General features: G+C 36.6%; 1 protein-coding gene across 2 annotated transcripts in view; it reads right to left on the bottom strand.

Annotated features, from left to right (window-relative positions):
• ADCY8 (adenylate cyclase 8) overlaps positions 1-14,764 on the bottom strand; it is a 117,268-nt gene that overhangs the window by 55,116 nt on the left and 47,388 nt on the right. For both annotated transcript variants that reach the window (XM_021542360.3, XM_021542361.3), the window contains exons 3-4: positions 12,715-12,845; positions 10,167-10,278 (exon numbers count right to left, since the gene is read on the bottom strand). In XM_021542360.3, coding sequence (XP_021398035.1) covers positions 10,167-10,278; positions 12,715-12,845 — 243 coding nt within the window. The remainder of the gene's footprint in view (positions 1-10,166; positions 10,279-12,714; positions 12,846-14,764) is intronic.

The following is a 14,764-nucleotide window of genomic DNA, read 5'->3' as shown; positions in this document are numbered from 1 at the left end:
TCAAGTATTCCCATCACTATCAAAACTGATCAAGTATCTGCATGGCAAGGATCTCAAAGAAGCTGTCCTGCATCAAGCTCATGCTGTGGAGAAATAATATTTGGCATCCAGCTAGAGATACCCTTTACCCTAAGAGCAAATAGTGAATTTAATTTCTAAAATACATATTAACAGTATCATTACATACTGAAACATAATATTATTGTGTGATTTGATAATTATTTTAGAAGATCATTTTCTAGTGAGCAGAAATGCCTGAGTTGCTGAAATTTTGCAGTTCCCAGACCAGCATGTGATTCCTAGTTTACCCGTAAATTTGCCCAATGTATTCTGCTGTTGGGCCCTCACAGGAGGCAATCAATGCACAGGAACAAGGAAATGTTTTTATGAAGAAGAGTCATTGAAATATTGCGTGTAATATTAATAAACAATCAGTAAAGGCTGCAGTAACATACCTTTAAAAAGAAAAAATTAAATAAGACCTAGGGGCAAGTGTGAATGCTGCTTCTCCCAGGAATCAAGCATGGGTTCCCTTCAAAGTTTTGCTTAGGAAGAATGAAGGTTTGCAGACAGCCTCAGACAAGCCTTGCACAATCCTGGGGTGACACACGGAATCTACACACTTTTACCCAAAGATTTTTGACAACTCAGCTGAAGCCTTAAGCATGCCAGTAAGGATAAAATCTGCTCTGGGCATGTGGCCAAAGTAAGGTAATTCACCCTACAATCTTCTTAAACCATCAGTAGGAACTGACTGTGTTTGAAGCTTTGGTTGTCTCCAGCTAAAACCAGTGTTTGCCATGGATAGCAATGCTTTGCTATCCAAGTTTCACACAAAATTCCAGACTGAACTCAGGCTTCAAAAATGTCAAAATTCATATGTAACTCTCCTCTTTCCTCCTTCTTTTCAGCCCCTCTGCAGATCTACACAAGAACACGGGGAATTTTTCATATTGCTTCAAATTGAATTGTACATCCTAAACTCCTCCAAAATAACTTTTATTTTTAAACTGCTCCCCTCAATGGAAGGAACTAGAGATCTGATGTTACCACATTTTCCACCTATTTTTTTAATTATAGAGTGAAACTATGAAACATAAACTTTAATTGACAAGTAGGTAGGACTCAATGGTATAAATCAGTGCATGTCAAACAGTAAGTGGGCTTCCTTAAGCTTCTCTCTGTGTTCCTTGTTTAGATAAAATGTAAAGTGAAGAAAATATAATCCACAGATTCTAGAGTTCTTGGGCTTTTCTAAAGGTCCCATTCAATTGATTCTTACTATAACTGATGTTTGCTTTTATATCTACAAAGTAAAAGGATCGTGTATAATGTCATATCGGTTTGACTGAGGTGGAATAAATCAAAAGGCAGTGCTTTATTCAGAGCTACTACAAATACTTTACAAATAATAACCTCATCATAGAATAGAGGGGGGAAAGGGAAAAACAGTCAATGTTTAGGAAAGACTGGAATAAAAGAAAGAAGAAATATATATCTCAGCTATTATTATATTTTTATTTTTAATTACATTTTTAACTTCAGAATTTATTATACCTATCTGATGATATGGAAAACTCCTATTAAGTGAGAATTTATTTCAGCACAGTTAAAGACCATAGTCCTCAATAGGCTAAGACTTGTTTAATTCTTAATGCCTCACTTAAACTGGCTGAAGTGCTGCTTCCAGTAAATTCAGATGAGACTTTTATCACCTTCCTGCATGTCTGAAATTCAGAATAAAGCAGAGAAACTTCGGAGGGATGTGTTTTTGTAAGAATAAGAATCTTAAGACATGGCAAAATCTGCTAATGAGGGTCTGATATATGCAAATGTAAGTGCATGTGTTTGAAACAGGAAATCCATTCAACTCCTCATGAATGTTTTCTTTTCCTTGTCATGTGATGTCACCTGGCTCATTTTCCAAAGCTCAGGAAGGCATCTAGGGAGTGCCACACCCAGCGGAGGTGACTGTGTCAGGTGTCCCTGTGCCAGGTGGCAGCGGAGCCCAAGGAGAGCCAGGCAAGGCAGCCGGGAAGCCTGGGGACAAATTCAGCTCACAGCTAAAGCTGTTGGCTGGGCTTCAGTTCAGCTCTCTGTACCTAAACTCACCATGTATCTGTAAGACCCTGGGTATGAGAAACACCCACACAGGACTAAAAAATATGACATAAGATTTATGTCCTGTGGAACATTGCAGGGGGCAGGCAAGGTGTCTCTACTGGCACAAGAAACTACAGGGAGCTTTTAAATGACTCCTTGTCTTCCTATTTTTTTCTTGTTAATCAAATTATTACGACTGCTAAATGTGATCTGTGTTACAGCCTGACTACATTGCTTTTCCATTTTTTATTCTTCCCTAATTATTCCCATAATACTCATTTAAAAAGTAAACTATGGGCTTTTTATCACTGGAAATATTTCATCTAGAGGAAGATAATTCAACAGCTCTCAAGAAGGACAGGAGGATAATGGTATCTGCCTGTGGCAGAGGCAAAGTGCCTGATCTCCTGAGATTCCCTCAAATGACTCGGTAGCTTAATCACATCTACAGTTTAGACTCAAAGCTTTGTCGGGCTGGTTGTACAAGAGCATTAAGGTTAGATTCATGGATAATGTGGGCAGCCATGCTCTAGTTGTAAATCAGAGACTGAGTTTTGTCAGGGCCTGCCCACTTTTCAGTGGTATAAAATTATATTAGTATCAATCAAGATTTTCCTCACACTGTAAAACTCAAGCCCACTTCCTAAAATCATCTCACTGCAATGGTATCTAAGAGTGGCAAGTTGATATTAAATGAAAATGAATGAAAAGTCTAAATAGATATGAAGAAACTGTAAAATGGGTAAATTATTTAAATAAGAGAAAATTGTCATACAGAAACTTTGATACCGGAAATAGTTTTCACAACAGTGTTAAATTCTTATACCATTCTGAGGCTATTATTATCATCTCCTCTTTAATTTATTCTATTCCTCTTCCCTTTCTCATATGCAATTCTAGAAATTGTCCTTGGGCATGTAAATGACAGCTAATATTATAAAGACATTCATATCAGTATCCATCAGTCTCACACCCCTTCCAATACTCTTTCATTAATAGCATTTATTGAAGGGATCAATTAAAATCTCAGCATGTCACAAACAGGGGCTCTTTTCTCCCCTTGTTCGCAGCTTTTCATTTGCTGCAAGTGGAAGATTAAGGGGCCTGATTCTGCCAAGATCTATTTAAATCAGAATTTTTGCCTGAGGATATTAAACAGACTCAAACACCCAACTATTTTTAATAATAATTCTAGATTAATTCAACCGCAATTGATAAGAAATCCTTTTCCAATTCACCTAAATCCAGAGAAAAAGAAAACATGTGGATTTTTCATAAATAATTACCTCGTATGTGGTGAATGATTTATGTTTGAGCTTATTAAATATACCCCTAGTGACTGGAAAGGAAGCAAAGCAAATTGGCATAAGGTGGAGCTGCAGAAATGAGTTGCTCAAATATCAAGTTACTGAAAGACACAGTCAGAGACTTCATTAATATTTCTTGTTTCCTTGGGCTAAATTTCTGACAAGGGAAAAAAAGTGATTTTGTTTTATAAGCTATGCCACTTTTTCAATTCTGCCAGTGCTGAATTAATCATTTTACCTAGTTTTGAAGGGAACCCCATAGGACAGTGAACCGACCACAGAAAATTTTTGGCAAGTTTTATAATTTCAAGCTCAAAGTTTAGAATACTGGGGATGAAAAATTACTGCAATTGAACTAGAGAACAAAGAGAAGTCATTCACCTAAGTCTTCTTTTAAAAGGCTGCCAGAGTGGGAGGAGGAAGGGACTTGGCCTTTGTGTGCAATAGCTCAGTTCCTGAAACATGTGCTAAAGGCAGAGGAAACCTGGATAAACCTCATTTCTCAGCATGAATGAGAGCTAGGCCAAAGCTCTTAATCAGCAGTCTGTTTTAGGGTGGGCTGGTGAGAGAGCTCAATCCAAATTCCTTCTACTGCAGCTCTGTCACTTTGGAAAAGAGAACTGGGACCTTGAGAGAGCCAGATGGAGAGGAGTTCTCACACCTGGTCACGTAGGCAAAAAAGAGGATCAGATATTATACACAGTTACAAAGATTTTTTTTTAAATTTTTATATGCATAAGGGGAAAAATATGGCAGTCTTTCATTTGCCTGAACTGGGGAATAACTAAGTATGGCCCTATATTAAACACTTTCTACATATTTTAACATACTGTGTAAGGAATGGGGATTTTTTTTTTCTTTAAAATAACCTATAATGGAATAGTTAGAATTTCTCTGTGCTGCCAGAAAAAAATAAGTTTTAGGTCTCTCATGCTGCAGAAGGAATTGAGGTACATTGGTGAATTAGCTTTATAATTTATAATATCGACAGCTTTGTTCCTTGACATATTGTAGAAGAAAACTGCTGTGACTGTTGTGTCTGGTGAAGCAATTTGCCTTGGCAGCTCACGTTAATTAGAAGACTATGCTTTAAGTGATTTCAGGGACAGAAATCCCCTTGAGAAAGATTCAAGGTGTTTCTTTCTAGCTAAGGCAGGAACAATTCTGCATGGAAATTCTGCCCCTTAGGATTTTCTAGAACTTAATTGCTTCAGGTACATGGGATACTGGTCAACAACGTTAGAACATGAGGCAGGGTGTGCCCAGGTGGCCAAGAAAAAGGTCATAGCCAGGTGAGGGTCAGTCTTTTCTCCCAAGCAATGAGACAGGACAAGAAAAAATGGCCTCCAGTTGCACCAGTGGAGATTTGGATTGGATATTAGGTAAAATTTCTTCATCTAAAGGGTTGCCAAGCATTGGAACAGGCTGCTCAGGAAGGAGGTTGAGTTGTCAGCCCTGAAGATATTTGAAAGACGTGGATGCGCTGCTTAGGGACATGGTTATGGTTTAGTAGTGGCCCTGTAGTGGAAGTGTTAGGTGAATAGCTAATCTTAGAGGTCTTTTCCAACCTTAATTTTCTATGATTCTATTAAGGATGAGTTGGAGATTTCCCAAGAATATACTTGAAAAGCCTAATTTAATTCAAATCACAATTTAGGCACCAAGTGGGGCTTCTTTTTTGGGGGAGGTTGAATCTGAGTAATTCTTAGTTTATAAATCACTGGAAAATTTGAAACAAATTTTATTTAATCTGACATTTTCATCTGACTTTTTTCATAAAAACCTGTATACTATCACTTCTAAAAGTGTTTTTTGGGCTGGGGTTTATATGACTGCTTAGGGCTTTTGATGGGCTCTTTACCATCTGAAAAGCTGTAAATGTAGGGAGAATATGGTAAACAAGGTTGTTTATTCATTAGTATGAGCCAATTAATTATTGACACTGGTTGGGAGGAAAAACATCTCAGAATTAAACACTGCAAAAAGAGCATTCACTCCATCCCTTTACTTGCTACAGCACCCCATACATATACACATGAAAAAATTCACACCTGGCATGTATGTTTAAACAAGACATTTTAGGAAGTCTCTGGAATCCTGTGGGATACGTTTGAAGATAATTTCACCACGGAACAAAGCACTGCCAGTTCAGAGCTGAAATGTGGCCTGGCACAGTAAAGCACTGCAGACGAAGTGTCTTTATCAAGGAACAGAAAAACTCCCAAAACCCTCCAGTCTTCAACAGGTGCAGGTATTTTACTGGGGCTATGGGGTGGTGTGTTCTTGTGGAGCCTGGCAGTCAGGTTAGGTTCCACCCCTGGAAACAGCAGTCACAAGATTGGTAATACACTATTGGAGGAATTTTTGACAGGTTGTCTGCAGCACCACAGGAGACAATTTAACCGAGGTTACAGAGAAAGATTGCCTCCTTTGAAAGAAAATAAACAAAACACCCATCAGTCCTTTAATAAGTTCCTTTTCCTCTTTGTTGTATCTGAAACTGAATCTACAAAGAGTATAGATGAATTCAGAAATATGATAATTTAAATCATGGTATTGGCTGGCATCTAGCACTGCAGAGAAGGCAGAGGAAAAACAAACATCAAAAATAACTATTACTTCACCAAGGCAGGACTTTTTTTAGGCTTAAGTATCTTGCTGAATGTCATCTCATTTCCCTTCTCTTCTCAAATTTCTGCCTAAGGAAAGTATTAATATTAATTGAGTTTCTGTTTAGGCCTTTCAGTAGATGAAGTATCTATAAGGGAATGTTTCCTTCAGTTCTGTTTTATGCCAACTTATTTTTCTCCTTTTGTAAATGTCACTTTTCTCTTTAATAACTATAAATCTTTTACAAATATCACAGAGTGATTAGAAATGGGAAGTAGCTGTAAAAACATATTATTACATTTTTTTCTTGGAAGAGATATTGAACTGAGCTCTAATTTTTGTTCAGACTATTTTGTGATAATGATACAGATACTATGGATTTCTTTTTTTTTGTTATTAATTATATGCATCAATATATGCCATAAAACTTGAAGTAACTTAGAGAAGATTAAAAAGAATCAGACTTCTCATTAGTTCTGTATTGCTTAATAAAACGTAATAAGAGAAAATAGAAACTTAGCTAAATTACATTTTTCAGTATGCTGTGCAAATATCTTCTTTAACATTATATGATATGTATAAGATGTTCAAGCAGATCCAACAATTCCTTATATGAGATTAGAATTTAATACTTTTATTTAGAAGTAAATAGGGATTTATACATTTTCTTTCCTTAAAATCTAAAGAAACTGCCTCAAGTTTTCTGCAACTGACCTCTTTGCTTTGATGGTAATTCTTAGCAAACTCCAAGAGTCTGAGTAACAGTGACTATTTTAAAGGGTTATGATAACTCTAGTTAAGCTGATTAAGAACCAGTTAAGTGATAGATCTGAAATCTATATGTGATTGTGTAATCCTCCTTAGTGGAAGATCCTTCAAGGGTGGCCTTGAAAAGACCACTTCCTGAAAGTCCTGTAAAGGATCTACAGGCAAGTAGAAAACTATTGCTAATGACATTTGCTAAAGGAATAAGACCAAAAAAATAAACAATTACCATGTAGACATGGTGGTCACAATGTGATAGCAAGACCAGAAAACCCAAAAATAATATTTTTCAGTACAATAGTGTTATCACTATATGTTCAGAAACATGGCATTAGGACAGTGATTGAGGAAAGAGAGATTAGGAGGAATTGTGATGATCTGCCTTCTTCACATTCATGGAGGTTAGTCCAGGAACACGTTTTCAGTGCTTTAAAAGGAATTCTCAACAAGAGGAGGTGTTCCAGAACAGTAGTCCCCAAAACTATTTGAAGGAATAAATCTTACAGAGTAAAACCCTATGAGTTTGGTCTGTTTCTTTTATCCAAAGGAAACCTGAGAAGCCCCTGATCAAAGCATCCAGATGCATTCTCAGAGGAAGTCAGTGATTACAAAATGGTTCTTTTGTCTGGGAATGATTGGCCAGAGCAAGAATCAATGGATGTAATTCAAAGTCAGAAAAAATCAAAAGAGAAAAACCCATACTGAATAAACAGTGAGTGTGTTAAGGCACTGGAATACTACCAAGATGGACCAGTATTAAAACAAGATCATCTCTTGGTGCATTCAGATGAAGACCAGGAATTTTTCCAAAAGGCGCACCTTTACTAGGGTGTGAAAGCTTTATGCAATATCAAATCGGTAGGTTGACAGATCCATGTAATTCACAAGTCCTTAAAATTCAGGGTCACTCAGGGTACATTTCCAAAATTTCCAAAAGGAAAAGGCAAAGTTCAATATAAGATTTAGACCCTTTTATTTTATGCAGCTGGTCCCCTCCATAAAAGTCTAGTGCGGAGTCTTGGTTTCCTGTAAAGTGCAGAGGGAGAATTTGTCTCCTTGAAGTGGACAGAAGCACCAAGCCCTTTCTAAGGAAGCAAGAGAGGTTCCTCTGTGTTAGGCATCTCTATTGTCAGAGCATCACACAGGTATCATGACATCCAGGTCACAGAACCCACAAATAAGGAACACAATTAGATGTCTTTCTTTTTACTAAATTTTATTTTTTCATGATGATATGACTTTAAGCTTTGCAGGCAAAATCTGTTCAATTTCTGAAGTGGTTCTTCCCTATGTTTTCCACCTTCCAGAGGATTGTTCTAGACCAGTGGATTAGTCTACTCAATGACGTGTTAAAAAGAGAAGTAAATTCCCAGACTAGGAAAGGAAATGCATGAAGGAGCATGCTTGAATTTAGGTTTTGAAGGTCTTGAATTTAGTGACTGGGACATTCACTTGAGAGGTGATCATCCTGATAATGACATCCTCTTTTGCAGACATAGATGTTCTTTCATCCCAGATCAGAGATTTCTAGATAAGAAATTCTTGCCTATGTAAAACAGACTGATATATTTATTACCATTTCTTTAAAATAAACTCACCTACATTTTTGGCATATATATTATTGTGTGGCATATTCAATGTTCTTCATTAAGTTTTATGAATTTAGAACTGCAACAGAAAGATTTTTAGAAGGTGTAAGTGGAGATGTGTGACAAGTTGCAGAGAAGGGAAAAATGTCTAGGCATCTAAAGAAGCAAAATTTTCAATTCCCATAGAAGCAAAACAAAACAAAACAAAACAAAACAAAACAAAACAAAACAAAACAAAACCCAAAAACAAACAAGCAGGAATTTGACATTAGGGTTAAGTGGCAAGTGAAGGAGGATTCACTGGATTAGACTTTTAAATATAAAAGCATTCCTTATTCCTAACTCCTTTTCTGGATATAGTCATTCTATACAAAATCACTATTGGTTAAATATAGCTTATGGAATGGTTACAAAATATGATTAATGATCATGAATTCTAGCCAAAATTGAAATGTGAAGCAAGGCAATAAAGCATTTTTTAATACATAGTCTTCCTAAAATATTTCTGTGACATACATACATTCTATTTTGTGTAAAAATATATCTTCAGTTAAAGCAGCTTTTTTTGTCAAACCATACAAAAGCAGGCATTACTCCTGTGAGCTTTCTAAAAGACAGGGCTGAGGCAATTCTTTCACCTAGCTTCGTTTACAGTGTAGACCAGTACTGACGAGGGGCTTTTGTTTGCAAAGTAGATATTATAGGTTGCATTTACTAATTTGCCACTGCCCAGGCAATGGGTTGTGACATCACTCGGTATAAGAGAAAACATATTGCTATTTGAAATAAAAATAGCTGAAAAGAAATTTCAATAATTATGGAAGACTTGCTTTTCTTGACCTTAATGTGTAAGATGAGAGAAAACCACAAGGATCTTACTGATACTGTGCAATATTGTACAAATACGCCATTACACTAATTCAGAAATAGACAGTGTATAAAAGACAGTGAAGGATGAAAATCTCTACATCAGGCCAAGCCACTTTAGGTTTCCTTTATAGTAAATAGATAGCATGGGCTATGATATTCAGTGCAATTAGCACTTTCCCATAGTATGTACCTACATTTGCTGGGATAAATTATAAGATAAACTCCATGAAATGTACTTCATTGCCTCCACTTAGATGACTTATTAGTCAACTAAAGATAGCCACAATAAATTAAATTTTGACCAAAGAAACATGAAAAAATAAAATATACAAGCCTAGAAAAACTGAGCATGTCCCACTAGTATTTTTGTGCTTCATTTTTTTCTGACCAGTGCTAATTAAGGAGAAACTAATTTTCCTGATGTAATAATTTCCTCTGCTGTGCTTAATTAATTTCATTGTTGAGTTAGACAGAATCCAGTCTGAAAACTATAAACCCTGTTATTAACTAACCATTGCAATGACTGTGAGAACTGATTAGATGACCTTAAATGAATACATCTTTTAACCTTCCTCACTTTGCAGAAGACAAATAAAGATAGGGTCTTAAATAAAAAATTCCAGCAAAAATCCAAAGTATGAAGCTTCCTTAGAAACTGTGGTAGGTGATCTGCTTTCATACCATTTTCTGTCCAGCACTACAGAAACCTAATATTCTGATGACAACTCCTGTTTTCACTTGCTATCAGAACTTATCATTTTTCATATAACTTTGTCAGTAGCTTCCAATCTCAATTGCTGTATAAAATCCCTGTGGGGAGAATCTGGATATATAATGTTCAAATTGATCAGAGGGTATTTCCCAAACCTCTCAAACATGGAATTGATTTTTTCTTTTTGGAAATAAATTGTGCTGAACTCACATGTGCTAGTCGATCAAATCTGGCAAAGAGTTCATTCAGCATTCGGACCAACTCCTGGGCTGACAGAGTTGTGGAAAGGTTGGTGAATCCTTTAACATCTGCAAAAAGAATGCTAAAAAAAAGAGAAAACATATTAATATTTCCATCTGTTTCCTTTAATTACTGAATGTTTTTTTACCTTCTAGCCTTTTACTAGTGGAAGGGTTATTTTATTATCCTTGAAGTAACGCTACCTCTGTTCTATACTTCTGTACATACTGGAGTACTGAATATAAATATTGAATGAACTAAAAAAAATACTTCTAAGAGTGAGAAAATGTTTTGCCAAAAATAGAAGTCATGCAATTCTAGATTTTCAAATCATACAAGTCTCAAATCCTAAGAGTACAGACAAATCTATGACAGTCTTGATATATACCAGGTTAAGGCCAGTTTTATTTAGCCTCATTTTATGCATTTGACAGAAGTACCTGAGTTAGAGCTATAGTACTCTCTTTATAAATTATGAATTTTTAGTTGGATAATTCCTTTTTCATTCTACTGGCTTTACAGGGTGCCCAGTGTGATCATACTTTGAATTTAGGTGTATCAACTTGTGTGCCTGAAATTGTGGTAGGATCTCAATTAACAAACTACTTGCACACAGACTTCTAACCTGTGTTTGAACATCCAGTTATTTTTCTTGCCTTTTGACTGATCACTGTGCCTACAATGACCACATGTGAATATAGAGAAACATAAACACACACAAAGGGGATTGAGCAAGATCCCACCCAGAAAAAAAGCATGTAATAATTCAGTGATTATTAGACAAAGAAATAATTAGCTACCTTATAAAGTAGTGATGTTCAAAAAGACACATAGTATTCAGCCACAAACCTTGTTATCATCTGAAGGTCAACTAATAATTTGTGTTATGATCTGAGTACCAGACAGTTTTGTTTCACTTTAGCTGATGACTTGTGGTGAACAAGATCACAATTTGACAGCGTCTGAGAATTACTAATGTAAGCAATAAGAAATACAGTAATGATCAGGTTGACTGATAACATATCTTCAAGTATATGGACTGGTAAAGGTTTGGGTGAGGTTTGAACAAGATGCTTGCAAACTTGGTAAGATTTTTACCAGGGAGAAGTAATAAAATTAAAAGGTAAAGTACCAAGCTACTCGAACAGTAATGAATAGTAATAATAGACTAAATTTACAAAAATAAGATTTTCAAACTACTACTTTCTACACTTTTAATTTTCAAGCCAACAAAAATTTCTAACTGAATGCTACTTTTAAGGATTCATATATTATTGGTTAAGGTAGTGTTCAGTACTGAACATTTAGGAAACAAAATGAGGTGAATGAAACCTTGTTTTGAAAAGGTCTAGTTTCTGGCAGCATTTATAGAAGCCAACCAGTATCTGTATTTTAAAGCACGCAGAATTTTAATTTCAAATTGCTTTCAAGCATAAAATATGTTTTGACTTCTCACCCTGTCTACAGCCCTTTTCCATTAAAGCGAAAGGGCCATCTTCTACATATTTTGATTCTTCTACAGCAACATTTACTCTGAGTATGAAAAAGGTTAATGGAAGACATTTTAATTTAGTGCAACTCAAACTGTTATGAGGGTCCTTGGTACTTTCAATCAGATTTAATAAAATAATATATCTGCTCTACTGCATGGCCACAGAAGCAGCAGATAATCAATTTATTATTCTGCAGAAGTGCAAATTATTTTTATTGAACTTGTCCAGACAAAGTTATATTTTGGTTTCATTGAAAGCCAAAGTACTTGCTTCCCAAGCAAACTATCCACCATCATATCCATGCTTATTTTTCACTTCCTTCAATGATGATTTCAAAGATGGTCACTTAATGATTTACCCTTGTGTTTTGGGAAAAACTTATGGAAAATGCTATTGGCTTAACAAAATATTCTGATTTTCAGGAAATACAATAAAACCAAGATTATGTAATGTCATGGAGTGAAAGTTGATTGTTCTGGTGTAAATGTACAATCAGGACTAATTACCTGGAGTAATTGAACTCATAGGATAATTATCACCCTTCTCATAACTTCAGTAAAGAAAAAAAATAGAGAGAGGAATAAAGATTAAGAAAATAATAATAAGACTGATCAAATGAAAATGGCTATAAAACAGAGGAACCATGTAACTGGTTACCATCTTTGAGAACATCGTACAGACCTCCATCTCATTTTTTAGTGTGTGGTGTGAACCATCAGGTTGTGGAAGAATATGTGTCCAACAGCTGTGTGGGAGCTCCCCTTCCTGTGCAATCCTGACCACTTAAGTGAACTGAGTGTGAAAAAGTGAAAAAAAAAAAGTGAAAAAAGACACAAATAGTCCAGACTCAGCTATGCTGGTGAGTAGAAGGCGGCATCAAAATGCTTCTCTGCTCAAATACTAAACAAGGGTACACTAATTTTCTGATTTATGAGTGAATAAAACAACAGAAGGGAAACCCTCAGACAAGAGTAATTTAGCAACATCTGAGACCTTAAACATTACAGAAAGGCTACTTCACCCACCTGACATTCTCATAACGATGAATGTAGATCTTATGGAACTGGTGTTGCAAATGTTCATCTTCTACATTGGTCATATCATTTATCATTTCCAGGACTACAAACCGTGGTAACACAGAGAGCACCAGCCGTTCCTAAATCAAAGAGGAAACCAGTGTCAGTCTGAACTGGTATTTCACAATGCCCAGTTTGAGGATCTGGATAACTGGTTATTTGAGATGTGACACTATTCTCTAAAAATTCTAGCTCAGGCCATTTGTGATGATTCACTTTATCAGCCTGAGTCCAAAGTCCAGGACACTGCTGGTTTAGGTAAAGAAGAATAAAATGAGCTCACATGCAGCCATTCAAACCAGTTCTCTTGACTAGGAAGACTGGAGAACATATTCAACACTTCTAATTAATTTTGCATGTGTTTCAAGAACACTTAGGAAGAGTAAACATCTGAGACATATGTTTATATATCTATATATGCATGCTTATTCATAATGTATATTAGTTTATTATTAGTGTACAAACACAGTGTAATAGTGCATATTAGTGTACATATACTTCTAGTATTAGCGTATAAAAAGATATATACATATCCACACAAGTGCTGTTTCCAGCCCTGCCATAATATAATGAACCCCAGAATCTTCCCAGAATTTCACCAAATATTTGATTTGGAAGGGACCCACAAGGATCTTAAATGACTGGCCAATATGGGATTAAACCGGCAATCATGGTTATTAGCACTGTGCTCTAACCACATCTTAGTACAGCCAGGCAAGCCCTCAAAAAGTAATCAAATTCTTTCATGAAAACCCTAGATCATCCCCTGAGAGATTTTAGACTGTCTTCAGTGGCTCATCAGTTTAACGGGTTTGACAGATTTTTGCAAGTATCCAACCCAAATCTGTTTCTTTGCAAATTAAACCTTTTTATCCTTTCAAATTTGGCATGGATAATTATTGATTGCTGCTTTCTCTGTAATAATCTTTCTGTACTAAAATACTGTTATTCTGTCCTCTTGTTCTCAGTCTCCCTTTTTTTTTATTTTCACATTAGAAAGCTTTGTCCAGTGCTGGAATTTATCACTCCCAATCACTCTAAAGCAAAGCTACAATTTTTTACTTTTCTTTTGCTTTACAGGATTGCAAATATTGAAATCTTATTGAACTAAAGAAGAGAATGTTACTAGCATGTATCTCCTCTCCTCTCCTCTCCTCTCCTCTCCTCTCCTCTCCTCTCCTCTCCTCTCCTCTCCTCTCCTCTCCTCTCCTCTCCTCTCCTCTCCTCTCCTCTCCTCTCCTCTCCTCTCCTCTCCTCTCCTCTCCTCTCCTCTCCTCTCCTCTCCTCTCCTCTCCTCTCCTCTCCTCTCCTCTCCTCTCCTCTCCTCTCCTCTCCTCTCCTCTCCTCTCCTCTCCTCTCCTCTCCTCTCCTCTCCTCTCCTCTCCTCTCCTCTCCTCTCCTCTCCTCTCCTCTCCTCTCCTCTCCTCTCCTCTCCTCTCCTCTCCTCTCCTCTCCTCTCCTCTCCTCTCCTCTCCTCTCCTCTCCTCTCCTCTCCTCTCCTCTCCTCTCCTCTCCTCTCCTCTCCTCTCCTCTCCTCTCCTCTCCTCTCCTCTCCTCTCCTCTCCTCTCCTCTCCTCTCCTCTCCTCTCTGATGTTGAATTTGTTTTGAGGCAACTTGATATCAGGAGGATATAAAATAGTCTCATAGTACACAGGCTGTGTGTTATGTCCTTTCTCAAGGGTGAAAATTTGTTCAGAGGGAACAAGAAAAGCCAAAGAGGAATGATAGATGGAATCAGAGAGACAAGCAAACTAATAATGAAAAGAATGATTTTTTATGCCAGCAGTATTCAGTGGTATGTGGATGAAATGTTGCCATTGATAAAACATCTGAATAAATGAAGGAATTCCTTCCTAGTTTTCATAGGAAGTGATATCACTGCTAACTTACAACTTTCACAGTGTAGACCATGAAGAATTCTCACTCTGAGCAGTCTTAGTCAGCAGTTAGTAAACAATTTTCAGCTCTGATGGAAACATGTTGTGGATAAACACCCCC

The sequence above is a fragment of the Lonchura striata genome, chromosome 1 (genome assembly GCF_046129695.1).
Source record: "Lonchura striata isolate bLonStr1 chromosome 1, bLonStr1.mat, whole genome shotgun sequence".
NCBI lineage: Eukaryota > Metazoa > Chordata > Aves > Passeriformes > Estrildidae > Lonchura > Lonchura striata.
The sequence above is the reverse complement of the archived record's forward strand: the minus strand, read 5'-3'. Positions and strand labels throughout refer to the sequence as shown.